The sequence below is a fragment of the Crinia signifera genome, chromosome 6, assembly GCF_055691185.1.
Source record: "Crinia signifera chromosome 6, ASM5569118v1, whole genome shotgun sequence".
Taxonomy (NCBI): Eukaryota; Metazoa; Chordata; class Amphibia; order Anura; family Myobatrachidae; genus Crinia; species Crinia signifera.
Genome location: NC_139222.1, coordinates 75632111 through 75651737, shown reverse-complemented (window position 1 = coordinate 75651737; position 19627 = coordinate 75632111). Strand labels below are relative to the sequence as shown.

The window sequence follows — 19627 nt, the reverse complement described above, 5'->3', positions numbered from 1 at the left end:
CTGGACGAAAAGTATTTCTGAATGATTATTAGCAATCCATAAATAAGTTATGATTGCAATGAAAAATGGATTAGAAACTAATACTTTTTCCATAGTACAGTATTAAACAGCAACGTATATATACCCAGTGCTATTTTTCAGCAAGAACCAGCAGGAACTCAGTTCCTGAACCTCTAATTAAATATGACATCATCAGGAACTGAAAATTTACTTTTCAGAAGATAAGTGTTATTTTAAAGTCACCTGTGAGAGCCTTTGTTTCTAAATACAATATATACATCTATCTCTCCCTCCCTCTCTCTATTATATATGTTTTTTTTTATTTAATTGATCCACCCCCAGACCTGGAGTTCCTGAACCTATTTTTCCAGAAAAATAGTACTGTATATACCATTCTGAAATGTAACGCACGATGCACAAGAAAAAACAATACCATAATCTTTGCTTGTTTATGTTACATATAGTATACTGTACTACGGAAGAGTTCAAGTAGTTTAAAAGTGCTAATATAATAAAACTTTATTACAAAACCTAAACTGTATATAATAAAAAGAATATTCAAAAGCAGTCTGTATTTTATCCAATTAAAGGTCCATACACACTGGGTGACTATGCCCAGCGTGTATGGACAGCAATGATCGCTATCATTGCTGGGGGGGGGGGAAAGCCGTTCAGTACATACACACTGCCCGGCGCCGATGGAGGGGGGAGGAAGTGATCCTCAAAGCCGCTCATCTGCTGGCATACACACTGGGTGGCTTTGAGCTGAAAGCTGCTCAAACAGGCTGTTTTGAGCAAATTTCATCTCAAAGTCACCCAGTGTGTATGGGCCTTAAGGGTGTATGAAAGAATATGAAATATCTCTTTACAGTGTGTTAAAGTGAGCTTTTTTGGTCTGCTATTGCGATTTTGTACCCAATAGTGCTATGCATGCTGCAAATCCCTTGTGGCACCATATAAATAAAGGATAATAATAACTAAATTCCAGACTGTTTTTTTTTTTTTTTATGTATCTGGAATAAGTAACTGGAACCATGTATTTTTTTTATTGCAGCCATAAAAAATGGCAGTTATTGGCCTGTGCATTCAGTCTTGATTTACACTGTGACAGATGAAGTCAAAATAAAGATGTAAACATATATATTTTTTCAATTTAATTTATCGGTGAACAAATTACTGGTGTGTGCTTTTACTTTTTTGTATTTTCAAATCCTGTGTGAATTTCAGTTCACTTCTGGAATCAGGAATGCATACAGAACAGAACATGCTATGCACAGCACTAATGTGTAAGATAGACCATTAGCTGCCAGATGCTTGTGACTATTTAGCCATTGTACCAAAAATAGCAATTTTCCAGGTCCAATTCATAGTGACTTACTAATTGTGCTTTTTGAGTAGTTTTGTTGTGTTAAAGGCAGGAAACCCTGTCATAATTAACACATAATCAAAAAGCAGGAGAAGAGATTATCAATGGACGTTAAGGAAAGACAAACCCATAGAGAGGAAGGTAGATCAGTACCATTCATTATAACTACATCCTAAAGGAAGTTCAGGGGTTGCAGTGAGGAACTGGGAGGGGGAGGAATTACAGTATTGTTTGCTAGCAGCAGTAGTTCTGTTGTAAGTAGGGTATTGTTAGCCCTAATCTATTGTTTCTGTATGTTAAATGTATTATTTGGATTTAATATATTGCATATATTGTCTGATCAAGGTGCACTCAGTTGATATAAGTAGAGAACACTTTTAACAATAAAAATTTTCTATATTTTAATTATGCTCTAGTTCTCAAACTCAGTCCTCAGGACCCCACACAGTGCAGGTTCTCCTCACAGAATCACAAGTGCACCTGCCCGGTCACCTGGAAAACGTGAACTGTGTGGGGTCCTGAGGACTGAGTTTGAGAACCCCTGCTCTAGTTAATCAACAATGTATTGCATAGACACTTAACATATCTTATTCATTGTCTTTTTGGACATTTACGCCATAAGGTATTTAAGCCTGGGTGGGAGAACTTGGTGTGCCTATTTTGTTTTATTATATAAGTAAGAACATTTTCATATATTTGTTTTTCAAAAATAGCATGTTTTTTTTATTCACTGTAAATAGGATACAAAGGTTACTATTTGTGACCTTTTACATTTTTCCCACAGAAAATCTAATTGTTAATCACCACCTATCACAGCAATAATTGATGACACTTCAAGGCTATGGGCGGGATGTACTAAACGGAAAAATGCGGTAAAACCCCCGTTTTACCGCATTTCCCCTATGTATTAAAACCCCAACGCCCCGTCAACGCATTGTAGGGTATCGCCACCTCTGGGTGGCGATACCCTATAGAAGCCCATAGGCTTCTGTCACCGCCCGCTGTCCGCGCGCCCCCCCTCCCGTCCTCCTTTGATCTCCTCCTCCCCCAGCAGGTGTCACAGCCGGGAGGACATCCGGCTGCAGGGGGGATGAGGAGACGTAGGGGGACACTGGCAGCCCCCGGGATGTGACGGAGACCCCCGCAGACCATATCACAGGTATCACGGGGGTCTCCGTCACCGCAACCAGATGCTGGCCGCCAGGGGCTGGCTGGCAACTTTTAGCCTGGGGGGCAAGTTCAGAGCACTGGCCCATAAGTAACAGCGCATCATTAAATGGAGGCTTTTCATTTAAAAAATATGTATTAATAAAAAAAAAAACAATAATAACAGGACACTACAGGCTGCTCCTCTGTATAATAAAAAGAACAGGACACCACAGGCTGCTCCCCCTGTATATTAACAGGACACCACAGGCTGCTCCCCCTGTATATTAACAGGGCACTATATCACTAACAGTGGGTGCCTGTCAGTCCATGTGGTGCAGGCAGGCTGGCAGAAGGGCGGGTGCGGGCTGGAGGGTGGGTGAGCTGGCTCAGCTGGCTGAGAGGCGGGCGTACATGGGGCTGCACTGTGCAACCTGACCTCAGAAGTCACTATGCACAGCGTCTCAGCGCTGCCCGGTATGAAGACCACATGTACCGCCAAATCCCCGGATTGGCCACTCTAGTTAGCTGCATTCGGTATAAGGAGTATGCACTACCTTAGTACATAAGGCCCCCCTCAGTTACATGACCTCCCTTTACCAATAAATGACCTCCCTCCTCTACATCTCCCCCTAACCCAGAATAGTTCCTCCAAATAGTTCAACATCTTTCGTAGCATAGAATAGTCCCCTCCCCCTCTGACAAATCATTTTCATCTTCTAGTATAGGATTGCGACCCTCCTCCCCCCTTAGCACTAAATAACCCTCCTCCCCCATAGACAGATAATCTCCCCTAATATAGAATAACCCCTCCCCCATACACAGTAAAAACTTTTTTTTAGTACTCACGACAGACTGGCTGCAGCAATTCTAATGAAAGTGCTGACATGCGCATGTCCCAACCGAGTCCTGTGTTATAAATAAAGTTGGTTGCAGGCACCAGATGAATGTGGCCAGGGGAGTGCAGCGTGGCAAAGACAGACAAGGGCTGCCGCTGCTGCCTTTCCTTCAGGACGCGGTGCCGCTCTTCCGCCCGGGTCAAGTGATAAGGGGGCGTGGCCCTGGGCACAGGTGACAGGCGGCACCGTACTCTGTCCGGCGCTGCCTCTACAAGTGACGGCACTACCCTCCGCCCCCACCCATAAGCCTAGAGAATCAGCACCTCCGCCGGCCGCCGCCACCTTCTCCAGCTTCCACACACCCCTGACTGCAGTGCTACCCGGCCGGCTCCTGCATCCAGCCCACAAACCCGCCCCCGCACGCTCTATTATGCCGCGGCCTCCTGCACTAGACATGTCCTCAGTGCAGGAGGCCGGCGGCCATGTTTTTATAGCCCAGGAGTCAGAGAGGTCCGGCCCGCTGCACACTGAACGGTAAAGTGGCCCGGGGGGCACCTGGCACCCTGCCCCCCGGCCCAGCCCGCCACTGCTGGCCGCATATGTTAGTACATATGCGGCAGCATCGCGGTGGCTGTCAGGCGAAGGGCGGCGATGTATATTAATACATCCCGCCCTATGTGAGACAGGGGCTCCAAGAACCTGTCTATGGATAGAGTTAATCTAAATCTTTAGATCAGGGATGGGGAACCATTTGGCCCTCCAACTGTTGTTGAACTACACATCCCAACATGCCCTGCAACAGTTTTAGGATTGCCAAATAGCAAAACTGTAGCAAGGCATGCTGGTATGTGTAGTTCAACAACAGCTGGGGGGTCGAAGGTTCCTGATCCCTGCTTTAGATCATGGCTTGAACCCTACATACCAGTTATGTATTTGAGTTAATCTATTGTAGTTCACATTAGAGGAATTTTTATACCTTAATAATGATCCTTTTATTTTCACTTCGTAAAGACATAATCCTTAGTTATTCTAAATAGGTTATAATGTCTAGCCTTCCTAATATAGAAATATAATTTACAGATACTAATTATGGTATTTATGCCAAAATAGTTGTTAGCATGTTGAAATAAAATAATGAACTAACCACAGTCGTCTCAAGCTTGGGGCCCCCATCATCTGCCACCACTGTCAAAGAGTGAAAGTCTCCCTTCTCACGATCCACCAAACCTTTTACCGTTATTGTACCCTGTGTTGAGAAAAAGGCAAAAAAATGATCAAATACCTTTTTTTTTTTAACATTATAAAGCTCATAAACATACACGAAAGCTGTAAACCTATAGCTCATATGTTTCATGACATCTTAGGGGAAATTTAATAAAATGGGAATTCTATTTCAGATGGGATGTTGCTATGGGCAACATATCAGATATATATATATCGTCTTCTAGAAGGTGCTAGATAAAAAGGAAGTACGGTAGATTCTGATAAGTTGCCCATAGCAACATCCCATGTTGTTGACACAAGGGAGGAATTTAGTAAATGTCCCCCCTTGTGTCAACTTTCACTATTGCAATTTGTTCTACAGTGAAAGAACTGCAGGGGTTGATGCATTATCAAGAACTTAAGGGGTTGAGTGTTATCGTAGACCATTAAGGAAGCTTTTGTAAAGTACAGTTTTGAAGATTCATCAAGCCAAGGACAGGGTTGCTTAGGTGGGTGGGTACACAATAGGATGACAAGCAATCGGGACTTCCTTTCAATCCGCACCATTCCTGTTTGTCCACACACACTAGCCCGTTGTAATCGGGACTGAATGATACCTTGTTCATTACACTACACCAGGTCACGCGTGGTATATACTGGTTGACACTGCAGCACAGCCAACTAGAAGTTGTAGCATTCGACCTGCGGTGGTGCACAATCCTGTATACACACTACACGATATTTCCTTGTTACGGCAAAATGGTCTTGACATCAAGTGTGTACCCATCCCAACTATTGCTGTTATTCATTTTGACCATACTGCCTTCTTGGGAGGGGAGAATTGGCATAGTTGAAGCTGGTTTGGCCACAAGAGTGACAAAAAAGTTAAGGCCTTCTTAATGCCAGAAGAAGGAGGGTCAGTCATGATCCATAGTCAAATTCAGTTATGGCACATAAGAGTAAAATGTTTAAGATGTCTGGTTCATGTTTTATAAATCTCTCATTTTCTCTGAATTCCAACAGAACACTGAAATGCCTGCCTGTAATATTATAAATAATGTATATTCCTACACACATAACTGACCAATGAAGGAGCTTCCAGTACTATAAGCAGGGCTGTTTTTATGGATGGGTGAGCAGTGCAATTTTCAAACAGTATTACATGTGGTGCGGCTGTCCGCATGGCATACTGTCGAAATTGTCCCACCTAAAAAAAATGCCGTCATAAAAGAGACACTTCTAAAGGGTGCTAGAGGAGGCAGCAGCCATTTTGGGAGGGACATTTAATAAGTGGAGCCAGAGGGAGGAGGCAGGCAGACACAAACAGTATTTACGGTACAGCAACGTCAGCGATAGTAGCAGGAGCGGCAGTAGCAGCAGCGCAATGAAACAACCCCTGACAATGATCATGTAGTGGCATTACTGCGTGAGGTATGCTGCATAATGTTGTGTCAGGAGCATTATTGTGTGGGGCATCATTTAGTGAAAGGGGCCTTACTTTGTGGGGCATTATATGTTAATATGGTGCAAAGGGCATGCTTTGCAGAGGCATTACTGTGTGTGGCATTATATGGTGCAAGGGGCATTACTGTATAAGTCATAATATGGTGCAGAGAAATTACTGTGTGGGGCATAATATGGTGCAAAGGCAGGGCCGCCTTAACACTAATGGCAAAGCAATGCACTAGGGCCCCTACATACCCATTAACCGGATTTTTTTTTTAAACAAATCATAGCATCCCCCCCCCCCCCTGCAGTCCTGCATCAACCTTCCACTTGCTTCCATACAATGAATGGCTGTCAGCACTCTGATTGAGAGATAGCTCCAGCAATCCACCAATCAGATTGCTGACAGCCATTCACTGTGTGGATGCTAGCTGGGAAGCAGGAAGAGAATGCTGACTGGCCGTTGATATTCTCTGCTGCCTCCCAAGAAGCTCAGGATACAAATGCTCACAGCCCAATCTGGCCCTGCTTGAAGGCCCCTAGAATTGGGGGGCCCTTGGACAGCTGCCCATTTAGCCAATTCATTAAGATGGCCCTATGCAAGGCTCATTACTATGTGTGGGCATAATATGTTGTAAGGGGCACTATTTTGTTGATGTAAGGTAATTTTTCATGCAAGGTCACGCTCGTTGCAGCATGGCCACACCCCTTTACAGTGAGTACACACATTCCTGTGCACAAATATATTATTTTTAAAGTTTTTCACACTTTCTTTTGTGTTCGCAGTTGTAGATATTTATATGCCAGGGTTTTCCCTCAAACAGATAACAAAATGTGCAGCTCTGCAGTGGTTGTGCTATATCCAGGGCCGAATTTGTGCCTAGGCACGTGAGGCACCGGCCTCAGGGTGGCACCAATTAAGGGCAGCAGGCAGCCTAACATTCTGTTAAATAGCAGCATGGCACAGCGGGTGGGCAGCAGCGAGTTACAAGCGCCGCCGCAGACATGAATTATCATGTGTAGGTGGCAGTGCCGCTCGTCACCCGCCACTGCCCACCCGCTGTGCCATGCATTTTACATCACCGCTTAGTGGCTGGGTCCGACGGTCCCCCTGCGCGTCCAGAAATGTCAAAGACTCACTGCTGCCGGCGCCCGCCCATTGGCTACTCTACACACACACACAGTCTATTGGTTGCTGTGTATCCAGCAGCTGAGCTGAGCGGCGCGCAGATCCTCCCTGCGCTCAGTCAGTCACAGTATGTGAGCCGGAGAGAGACTGACAGAGACAATGTGCTAATCACTGTACTAATAAGTGCCTCCCTCTCTCCGGGTCCTCTGTACAGTGAGCAGTCCAGAGTGCTTAAAAAAATATTGAGGTGGGCTACAGTTAAATTTTAAAGAAATATAAATAACATTGTATATACATATATGATTAGATTAAAATAGGAGGGGGGACAAAAATGTTGTGCCTAGGGGCGGCCTGACTCCTAAATTCGCCCCTGGCTATATCTGCTAGTAAATTTGGTCTGATAGCTCCACAGCTGTAAACAATAGTTTCATGTTCCTATGTCACTGTGTATTTCCCTTTGCAGTCATGTGCGACATCAATTTTTCCTAGGCTCAGAATTATAAACAAATGCAAAAATAGAGAAGTGCCTGAGTCAAGCACCACAAGTGTAAACGCCCGCATGAGAAACATACAGTGTCAGCATTATATAATTATCAGCCATAAAACCAAACGATCTTATTACCTCAGACATGAGCCAAGAAATGTGTCAGAATTACATATAATTTGGTCAGTTATAATTAATGCTCTTATTTCTGGGTAAATGTAAAAGGTCTAATGGCTTTATAAAATATGTTTTTTAACAGCGATTATACGGTTTACTGTATACATTCTAGTAATACTCTGTATATCAATTAATGGACTTCAGAAAGTAAAATAAAAATCGTCATCCATGGTAAGCAAGCATGAGATCCTATAAGCTTGATAAGGTTTTCTTTCAAAACTGACATTTAGATTTACTATGGTGTTTATGGATTATGCATTGTATATACAATCAGTGGCGTAACCCCAGAAACATTGGATGCACTGACCACCGCGCTCCAGCTGTCAGAGGGACATGAATCCATTTTGGAAAGTTTATTATATATAAATGTGAATCTGATTGAACTGCATGTGTATGCCCCCCCCCCAAATCCCAAATAACTAGTGAGCCCCCAGTGAATGTGGTGGCTTCCCATTGGAAGCACCATCTGCTAATCACATGCTGGACAGACTGTGTGGACTGTGATTGGCAGATAGTGCTTCCAACATTAATCTACTCTTCTGCCATTTTTGCCAGCTGTAATGGTCCTAGGGACTGCACCCCAAGCAGTCCTTGTAAGATGCAGGAGAGCTAGGAGTGAGAATGCACATAAGCAAGTTCCCATGCCAGCCGTAATGCGCTTTTAGTAGCTGCCAAGATGTTGTGCCATTACATGAGTGTACATTTTTCTTTTATTCCTTCCCCTACATTAATTGATGGTGCAGTGATTAGAACTAATGGGCAAGCAGTGGCGTAGCTACATATGTGGCAGACCCCGTGGCAGCTTGGGTTAGCTGTGGTGGGCGACGCTGGCTGAACCGACAGGCAACCCAGGCAGCATTGAGCACTGAGATGATACTGCCCTGTACATATCTAATGAGCAGGGACCCAGTGCAGTGCATAATGAATGAGCCGGTCCCCGCTCATTACATATGCACGAGGCGGGGACCCACTCACTGCTGCCTGGGTTACCTGTCAGCTCAGCAAGCCGTGCCCATAGTCCATCGCCTCACCTGTTCTTGGGGGGGGGGGGGGCTAGAATTTTTTTGGGGCAGGGCAAAATCTCTAGCTACGCCACTGTGGGCAAGCTTCTATTTCTTTCTACATCATGATGCTGCTCAGGTGCTCAGCGCAGCAGCAGCCCCCACAAGACCACAGGTAGGAACTGCCACTGGACCCCTTTAAATGAGTACTACATCTTATAAGATACTGTACAATTAACGAATCCAAACCTTGCAAACAAAATGTACTGGGGCAAATAACCAGAAAGTTTGTATTCCATAATATTTTGTCTGTGAGAGAGAATTGTTTATTACTCTTTTTATATAACTACTGTCATCCTTTTACCTACTTAATTATGTAGACATAGGCCCTTATTTGGATTTGATCGCAGTACAAATTTGTCCTCGGAATGGTCAAAACCATGTGCACTGCAGGTGGGGCAGATGTAACATGTATAGAGAGTTAGATTTGTGTGAGTTATTTTGTTTCTGTGCAGGGTAAACACTGGCTGCATTAATTTTACACTACAATTTAGATTTCAGTTTCAATGTACCCCACCCAAATTTAACTCTCTCTGCACATGTTACATCTGCCCCACCTGCAGTGCACATGGTTTTGCCCGTTTTGAGAACAAATTTCTACTGCGATCAGATCTAAATAAGGGACAAAGAGCATTAGCTCCATTAATACATTTGTAAAGACTTCCTGCACTCCTAAATGTAAGCCACTGTACTAGCATTGATGATGTTACTATGTATCTACTTACTGTAATTTTATCAATTTTGAAAAGGTCCAAGGACTGGGCATTTGTGTTCTGGTCAAACCGGTAGGTTAGCTGGTTTAAGTTATCGATAGAACGAGCCTGTACACGAAGCACCTCAGTGCCGGTGGCAATGTTCTCTAGTATTACAGATTCGTATCGGGTGCTGGAAAACTGAACAACTTCATCAGGTTCATTCATCAAAGTGACATAGATGGAGCAGAAACCACGGTTGTTGGGCGGAGCTTGGTCTGTGGCTGACACATTCATAGTGTACGTGATTTTAGTCTCATAGTCTAGATAATCTACAGTGGTCAGCAGGCCGGTGCTTCCATCAATTTCAAACTTCCCATCAGAGCCTGAAAGCAACTTGTAGATCACTGTTCCGCCATCACCTGCAAGATAAATGACATTTAGTTGTAGCGGACCAAGAAATTTATTATGTCACCACTGGAGTTCCAAATGCTGTCTTATGTGGGGGTCCCACTTTCTGAGTTTAAATGGAAGTTAATATACTGTAGTAGACATTCTGTAATTTTATAGATCCTTGATGGCTAACCTTGACACTCCAGCTGTTGTTGAACTACACATCCCAGCATGCTCTGCATCAGATTTCGCATGGCCAAATAGCAAAACTAAAGCAGAGCATGCTGGTATGTATAGTTAGGTTAGCCATCAAGGTTCTAGATGTTCTCAGGAGCATTTTCCAGTAACAGATTGTAGTCAAAAAATTGACCATTGCAATGACAGTTATTTTATGAACCCTCAAGTAAGAGGTCACAAGCAGCACTTGGTCATTAGTACATGAGTTTATCTGCAGTACCTGTGTCCCGATCAGTAGCTCTGACAACTGTAACAGATGTTCCAATCCCCACCGTTTCTCGGAGACCCAAGCGACTGTACTGCTGCTGAGTGAAGACTGGCACCTCATCATTAACATCATCAATGTAAATAATCACCTGTTAAATAAACATTACCTTTTATTCATTGCGGTCTATGATCAATATAGAACATTGCTTTAAGTAGCTGCAAACAAAAGGACCAGGTTTACCAAACTTAAAGAGAGATAAACTGGAGAGAGATATAGTACCAGCCAATCAGCTCCTAACTCCTACAGTCGGTGTTTGAAAAATCACAGCTACAGTACTGTAGGAGCTGATCTCTCTCTAAAGGCCCCCTTACACTTGTCCAACTTGCCTGAGAGACCAGTTGGACCTGATTGACTTGAGATTTATCCTATGTGCAGGAGGATCAATCTCTTGGTTAGATCCAATGCACACAGGAATGTGCATCGGGTCCTACAGCATCGGGAACATCAGATTTTGTGAGACAGGCACATCAGATTTTGTCAGATAAGTTGGCCACATCCATTTAAATTGGGTCAAATCTGACAAAATCTTACAAGGGTATGGGTTTTGCTAAATCTGACACTAATTTACTATATGCATATACATGAAAAATGATTGCAATAATACATTCCATTACAGTATTTATCCTCTATTGTAAAATTATAAATTAACAATTTAAACACCCCCGGATTGGACTAAAAACTAGCAATGGTCTTTATTGGATAGTCTAGATATTCTTTCCTTTTCAAACCGAATATTGAACAATGGTGACATTAGTTATAGAATTTGCATCTTATCTTTTTAACTCTTCTCCAGTTGCGGTCTGGATATCAACAGGTAAAGGGCAGACCATAGTGCTGTGAACTGTAGGCGCTATTTTAGTAGAAAAAAATGAATAGGACTATGACCATGCACAAAGATAAGGTAAAATTACAAAAGGGACATTCCTATGTTACACAGGCACATACTGTTACACCTGTTTGGTGTGGAACTAAATAATTAGTGAACCAGCTGTAACTGAGAGAGAGAGAGAGAGAGGGAGAGAGAGAGCAGGCAACTTACCCTTACAGAACTTCTCATGGGGCCTTGGTCACTATTATACGCCTCTACCACCAGAACATGAGATGCATTTGTTTCTCTGTCCAAGGCCTGGGGGCCCCGTCTAAGTAGCCCAGTGCTAACATCAATTTGAAAGTTGTTTTTGTCATTTCCTAACAAAACAAACAGAAAAAACATAGAATAAAAAAACTTAGATAGGAACTCAAAAGTTTAATCCAGAGATGTTTTTACCAAAAAAAAGCATCAACCAAAAACTGTGACATTCAGGATCAGCATCTCCAAACATACTATCAGAAAGAGGAGGAGTTACAGATCATATGGTTGACCACTGTTTGGGCCACAAGTAAGCAGGTGTCTAGGCTTCTGTTCCGCTCCATCTGAGTGACTGGGTTGGATTTGGCATTGGACCGAACTGCAACAGCAACTGCATTTTTTAGAATGAATACAATATTAGACACCTCAAGGCTGCCAATGTCAGAGCAATTGTATTTTTAGATCCAATTTCTGACACAAACACCCCCATGACTTGTAGACTCCCCCACCATGCAATTTTGATTTCTGACACCCAGTGGTAAATTGGGGTCAATTGCAATGTTACACGTGAGTCTTTTTGCACAATAAATCAGCTAAATAGAGCATGCCAAATCTAAACAGTGGATGAAGATGTACCTCTTGCATACCCACTCTACCTCTTATCCACCTCCAACCATAATTCCTACCTTGGCGTTCTAAATTAAGCTTTGAGGTTAGACTTTTTTTTTTTTGCAGTAGATGGTTTTGCTTAATAAAAGCCTTTTTATTGCAAAGTTCACTAAGAGGAATCCAATTGGATCCCTCCCAGTGGGGAGAGGTGCTGGGCTGTGGATATTGGTGCTAGAAAAGCATGTTTGGTCCATGAATCAGAGGAGCAGTAGGCAGCAGGGGTGCTGTGCCCCCAGCAGGGCATGGCTCCAACCAACACTGGGATCACCTGTCCGATCCCAGCGCTGGATGTGTTGTGGCGGGTAGCGATGTGGGTGAGGCAGTGGGTAGCGATCCAGACAGCACTGCATTTAAAATTTGGCACCATTCCATCAGTCAATAAGAAATTGACTGATGCCATTCGTAAACCAATCGCGGCTCACAAATTTGTGGCCAATAGGAAGCGTCCGCCATTCAGAGACCACCATGCTGTACTTGGCTCAGCCCCCAGCGTCTGATGTCAGACACCGTCGGGAAGGGCCTAAGATTGTTCTGATGGCGGAAAGGGAGCGTGAAGAGCTCCTGAAGAGAAAACGATGGCAAAGGGGGTCAGAAGAACTCCGGCGGCCACTGTAGAGGCCTAGAAGAGGCCGGGATCAAGAAAGAAGATACTGTACTATAGTATATTGATGAAAGAACTGGAGTGAAAGCAAATGGGCATAATTAGAAAAACATGGGAAGGAGATATAGGAGCTTTCCAGGTTAGAGAATGGGAAATGGCACTGTCATCACCCGCCAGGGCCACAGCAGCCATAAGATTCCAACAAGTACGACCCTTTATCCTTCATAGGGTATATGTAATCCCAGTAAAACTCAGGACGTATGAAAATAATAATGTAGTAAACAGCATGGAACCTACTTCCATATGATCTGGCAGTGTAATAAGGTGAAACGTTTTGGGGAAAAGGTCCAAGGAATAATGGTTACGGTAGGGATACCAGAGTATACTCTCAATGTAAGAATGTGTATATTGGGTATAAACTCAGATTTAACGGGAACCACCCAATATAAACAGCAAACAGAAAATCTAGTGACATTAGCAAAAGTAGTAATAGCTAGGAAATGGTTGGCATATGGCATATGGTTGGCCAAGATCAAACACTGGATTAATCTGGTAAATAATACACTAGACCACGAGAAGTTTATATATGTTAGAAGAAATAATGAAAATGTACCCAGAAATGGGAACTTTGGATAAAATTAGAATTTTATGATGTGTAAATAAGTTTGATAGGTGTGTAATGTTTCACTGTAGAATATTAAGATTGTTGGTTTAATGAATATACTGTATATAAGAAGTAGATAAAGCATCATAGATACAGGATACATCTAAAACAGTGGATAAGATCCAGATGAGAGTCAGTATTATGGCATAAATACCCTTGGCTACAGCATTAGAGTGTTATAAGGATACAACAGGGGGGAGGGTTTTGATATAAATAAAACATAAGTTGTATATGAATATAGAGATGAAATGATTTTATTGCCTGTGCGACTGTTTTTGCACCTTTGTCAGTCCATTTTGTGAATGTATTCATTTTTTATAAAAAATAACACTGAATATAAAAAGAAAGAAAAAAGATACTCGGAATCAGCTGGCAGAAGTCACCTCATACTCCCCCCACTATTAGGACACTAGCCCCGATGCTGCAAATCAGGCCTTGCATGTGATTAGAGGGCACTAGGCCCATAGTAGGCAGGGCCGGACTGGCCATCTGGCCCTTCTGGCAAATGCCAGAAGGGCCGATGGCCAGGTGGGCCGATTGACTGTCAGCTCAGCACCGTTTCCGGCGGCGTCTCTGTAATGAGCTGACAGCCTGAGCCACGTCATTTACATATGACGTGTATTTCCGGCCCACGTAGCTGCTATGGGGCTCGAGCTGTCCCCAGAGTCCGTGGCTCCCCCTGCACCCTGTCCTGGCTGCCGTTCCCCCTTCCACTGTGCCTGGAGCTCACCTGTCTCCTGGGCCGTGGCCGCTGCTCCCCCTTCCCTCACACATGCGTCGGCTTCCCCGTCTCCCCCTGCTGAAGAGCGCGGCCACGCTGAAGATGCCGCTGTGCATCAGGAGGCTATTAGGAAGATTCCATGCGGTGCCTGCTGAAATCAGCTAGATGAGCGCTCGGTCCCACTGACGGATGAAGCAGCGCTCATCGTCAGGGTACACCTGAAGCAAATCGCAGGTACTGTTAATTCATAGTGGGGGGTTGGTCCTTTTATATTTATATATATATATATATATATATATATATATATATATTAGTGTGTAATACATACAGGTGGCACACATAGGACTTGTGTTGTGTTTTAAAGAAACTGCAGCCCACACCAGCAGACTAAAGACCTTTAAGTCTTTAATCTGCTGGTGTGGGCTGCAGTTTCTTTAGATGGCAACAAAAGTCCCATGCGTGCTGCCTGTGTGTATTACACACTATACTGTATATCTACTTGGAGTGCATCTGGGCATTTTCAAAAGTTTTGGACAAGTGTTGGTCAGCTATCTATAATATACACAGTATATGCCTGTGTAATATAATGTGTAATAGGCATTATGTTATGTGGTATAGTTTGTAATGGGCATTGCGGTGTGTGCCATAATGTGTAATGCCCTCTTTTTGTGATGCCATGCCTCTTTTCCATGAGGCCACACCCCCTTTTCGCAGCGCAAGGTTCCTGCCTGCTGCAGGTGGGCCTGTGGGCTCAAAATGCCAGGGCCGATTTTTGGTCCCAGTCCGGCCCTGATAGTAGGGATGCCCACTTAAGTGAATAAGAGTGATCTGGGCACTAGGCCCAAAGCACTCACATTGGTTCCAGTTACACGACTGCAGGCAACACACTGCACTGCCCTCTCACACCAGTGCCCCCCTGCAGCTTGGGCATAAGCCGATGCATGCAGAGATAGGATTCCTGGGCTATAAACACAGAAGTTCTTGCACTAAAAAGGACAGTCTTATGAGGAGAGCTGTTTTTTTTGTGAATTTTCTCAGGTACTGTATACAGATTTACTAAACATCTTCATCCTTGTGATAAATGTTGGAATGAACTGCATGCAAAATGCAATGCTTGATACATTTCACCCATAGCCACAGCTAGAAGTGACGGGCGGGATGTATTAAAATACATCGCCGCCCTTCGCGGCCCCCCCGCCACGATGCCGCCGCATATGTACTAACATATGCGGCTGGCATCGCGATGCGGTGACGGAGGCCGCCCGCGATACCTGGAATGTGGTGCGCGAGGGGTCTCCGTCACCTCCCAGCCGGCTCCTGCATCCCTCACGCTGGGGACAGCTAAGCAAGCTGTCCCCGGCGCCTCCTCCTCCCCCCTGCAGCCGGAAGGACGTCCGGCTGATTCACTAGGTTGAGGAAGGTGCTACCTTCCGGGTCCAGGAGGACCTGGACCAGGTAACAGAGGGAGGGGGAGAGGGGGGTCGGCGGGTTTTACTGCGGAGGCGTCGGGCGGCGAAAAGAAGCCCATAGGCTTCTATAGGGTATCGCCACCCAAAGGTGGCGATACCCTAGACTGCGGTGACGTGGCGGTCGGGTAATAGTACATAGAAAAATGCGGTAAAACGGGGGGTTTACCTCATTTTCCCTTTAGTACATCTCGCCCTTAAACAGCTTAATATAAAAAATAAAAAAAATGTTTAGTATAGTGTTCCACTAATGGTGCCCATACATGGTACAATTGTTATGTGCGATGAGATGCGCGCTCCCATCGCACAGCTCAAAAAGTATGTGCTGCACATACTTTCTGTACTAGATCTCATCTCATTGCAAAACCGATGAGATGCGATGCGATATTGTACACAGAATAGACACTGTGCGTCTATTCAGAGGCGCAATGGGCGAAAATGGGGGTGTGGGCCTCATTTGCATATGTTACACCCTCATTTACATAAGCCACGCCCCTTGTCGGGCGCTCACTGTGTCCCTATTCTTGATAGGGTAATGTTTGGAGTTAGAATTGTATACAATAATTGTACCGTTTACAGGCACCTTCAGAATTGTTGTAAGAGCATCTATAGAACAACAAAAGACATCAACTGCAAGACATTACAGCTTTATCATGAATTTACTGCATGTATGCATGCATGCATTTTTACTTACCACTGAGGATACGATACCAAACTCTCCCATTATCCCCCTCGTCAGCATCAGTGGCTTCCAACTAGTAGTAAGAAAATAAAATAACCTTTAGCATTACTTAATTACTGATTTTAGCACATATATTTTAAATGTACAAATGTCGTTTTTAAAAGTTTTTATGCTAACTGGTGCCTTGTGTATATACAGTATACTGTAACCACAACATTTATTTCATACACAGAGTACTGTACAACGTGTATATTTTATGCAATTTTAGGCTTCATTTCTGAATACAACTCTAAATACCATAGACTAATTTGCAACATGTATAAATAAAGGATGTGGAGTTCTTCAATATGGCCACATGTAATATGGTATATGGACATGTTCCACATGCAATGTGGTATACTGCATGGCCAGGTCGCACATGTCTTTCAATTTATTTTAAATTGTAAACATTTTTCTCAAAAACACAAGAGAAGCATAGTAAATAAAGTATGTTTAATACATGGGTTAGGTTAGTTTTACAGTGCTAAAAGGACAGTGTTGCCATCTAGTGTCTCTTTTTGGTATATACTGTAATCACTGTTAAAAGTCTTGATTTAAAAAAAATAAAAAAAAAGGGGGGGGGGGGGGGAGTTCCCAGTGGTATGAAAAAATTGGCTACTCAGTACTCAACAAGCAATAGTACACCCACCTCAACCAACACCCCTACTAAAATTGTGGGAAATGAGATTATGCAGGACAGCGAGAAAAGGATCATCTCAGTGTAAAGGTGCCCATACACTAGTGCGATTTGGGTACTTTTCATCCAAGTCTGATCAAATCAGATGATAAGTGTCAAATTGCATGTATTCCACCTCCAATTCCAATTCGATATGTGGTGTCCTAAACATTGGAGCCGGAGATTGCAAGCCTGCACTACACAAATATCAGATTCCGCAGGCCTTGCTGGGATAACATACGATACAACACATGAAAAAGGACCGTATATGATGTATTGTATGCAATCCTGCTGCCCAGAAAAAAGTATTTCTGATCATCATTAATACACAGATGACAAAATAGTAGATGCGCCCACATAATGAGGATGTATAAAGGGAAATAGGAGAGGTCACAGAAAAGAACCTTAGGGGACACTGTTAGTGGAAAAGGAAGGGGGGTGGGGGGTGGGGGGGTGGAGTCATAGAAAGGAACGATCAGAGAGGTAGGATGATAGCCAGGAGAGGGCATATGCACGAAGGGTGTGAAGGATTTGTAGGAGGAGAAGGTGGTGCACAGTATCAAAAGCAGAAAAGAAGGTAAACAAAAATGAGCAGGGATTATTGCCCCTTGCTGTGGCAGCATATAGGTCATTGCCGATTTTTATGAGGACAGTTTCAGTAGAGTGGCTAGGATAGAAGGGAGCCTAAAATTGAGACATGCAGGGAGTAGGAGTTAAGAAAGACAGTAACACAGTTGTAAGCAATACGCTCATGCAGTTTGGAAGCAAAGAAATACAGTAGGTCAGTGGGTGAAAAGAGGGAACAATACCTTATAAGAGACTGAGGAAGTGGCAAATGTGGAAAAAGGTAGAAGAAAAGAAAGGTTTCAGAGAATGTGGGAGGGGATAGGGTCAAGAAGGATCATGTAAAGAGGAGAAGAGTGGCAGAAGATCGTCTGTGATCCCCAATGGGCCAACTAGCATGTGGGGCTATTGGCAAGCAGGGTACTAACATGTGGGGCTGTTGGCAATCAGGGTTTAGGAGTATTTTTGGTACTTGTGGAGTATCACGGCTCCCACGACCTTCATTGTATGCTGATTGTATGCTAAAAAATCGCATCGCATACGATTTTGCACTGAAATGCATCAAAATGCATTGAAATGTGTAGTAAACTTGTGCAATGCCCCCAAATGTCATTTTTCATAGTGTACCACTCCCACTATCAACGTAAACCCGAAGCGTGGCGAGGGCAGCGGTACGCGTCCTACGACCTTTTCATACCCCCACTATCCACGTCGGCGTGGAGTTGAGAATAGAAAGTGTGGCGAGCGCATCGAGCCACCGAGCCCGAAGCGTGGCGAGCGCAGCGAACCCCGCGAGGGGACGCGGATACCTTCACAGCTATACACGTCCCCTCGCGGGCTTCACAGGTATCCGCGTCCGCTCGCCACGCTTCGGGCTCAGTGGCTCGCCACACTTTCAATTCTCAACTCCACGCCGACGTGGATAGTGGGGGTATGAAAAGGTCATAGGACGCGTACCGCTGCGCTCGCCACGCTTCGGGTTGACATTGATAGTGGGGGTGGTACACTATGAAAAATGGCATTTGGGGGCATTTCACAAGTTTACTACACATTTCAATGCATTTTGATGCATTTCAGTGCAAAATCGGGTGCGATCGCATCGCATCGCATGCCATCGTATGGCATCCGATGCGATCGCTACGATTTTTGACCAGAAATGATCAAAAATCGGTAAAAATCGCATCGCATCGTATACCATCGTATGCCACTACATATGGCATACGATGGGAGCCGTGATACTCCACAAGTACCGTATTTTTATTTTACATTATTATTTTTTAGAATTGGCCCCGCCCCCAGCAGATCTCCAACTACACACATGTGACAGGTAGAGTACCATTTTTCAATGATCTGTACATGCAAAAGGGGATGCACAGATATACATCCCACTTTTGTACTTCATAGAATTATGACATGCTGTGCCAGAGGGTGCAGAGCCACTGGGGGTGCTGTGGCCTCTAATGGTGGGGGTATGTGGCATAGCCCCGCAAACCCCTGTTCTCAGAATTTTTGGGGGGCATACCCAGCGCTCCCTGAGCACTTGGGCAGCTCACAGCCCCCCTCCCTGCCCAGTTAGATGCCATGAACATGCGCATGGCATCCATTCAGTAAACACTGGCTCACCCAACCGACCCCCTCTTTGTAGGAACACTGCGGTGTAGATGCATGTGCAATTTGGCTCCCCTACCACTGTGAAAGACTGAGGGTCGGGGACCAATGCTATCTGCAGATGGTATACGTATAGGTGTAATAATGAATGAGAACATTACTTATGGTTATTGATCTGTGTGTTTGCAGGAGAGTTACAGTCTGCCACCATTTGGGGTGTATCTGCTCCTTTTCTGAGTTTGACCAAGACAATGGCTGTGTTTTTGCTGAACCTCCTGCGTAATCGGAGGGTTACCCAGATGACCGATGTTCGTGCGGAAGATCCTATGGCATGTTTCATTGATTTGTGAGCGCTGTTTAGATTTTATTAGCAAATTTATAAAAAAAAACACGCGTGGCCTTCACGCTGCAGAATCCATGCCCTAAA

General features: G+C 44.2%; 1 protein-coding gene across 3 annotated transcripts in view; it reads right to left on the bottom strand.

The window, feature by feature from the left end:
* Window positions 1-19627, bottom strand: part of CDH23 (cadherin related 23) — a 914269-nt gene that overhangs the window by 198783 nt on the left and 695859 nt on the right. For all 3 annotated transcript variants that reach the window (XM_083146306.1, XM_083146304.1, XM_083146305.1), the window contains exons 28-32: window positions 16326-16386; window positions 11481-11629; window positions 10394-10529; window positions 9577-9965; window positions 4496-4597 (exon numbers count right to left, since the gene is read on the bottom strand). In XM_083146306.1, coding sequence (XP_083002432.1) covers window positions 4496-4597; window positions 9577-9965; window positions 10394-10529; window positions 11481-11629; window positions 16326-16386 — 837 coding nt within the window. The remainder of the gene's footprint in view (window positions 1-4495; window positions 4598-9576; window positions 9966-10393; window positions 10530-11480; window positions 11630-16325; window positions 16387-19627) is intronic.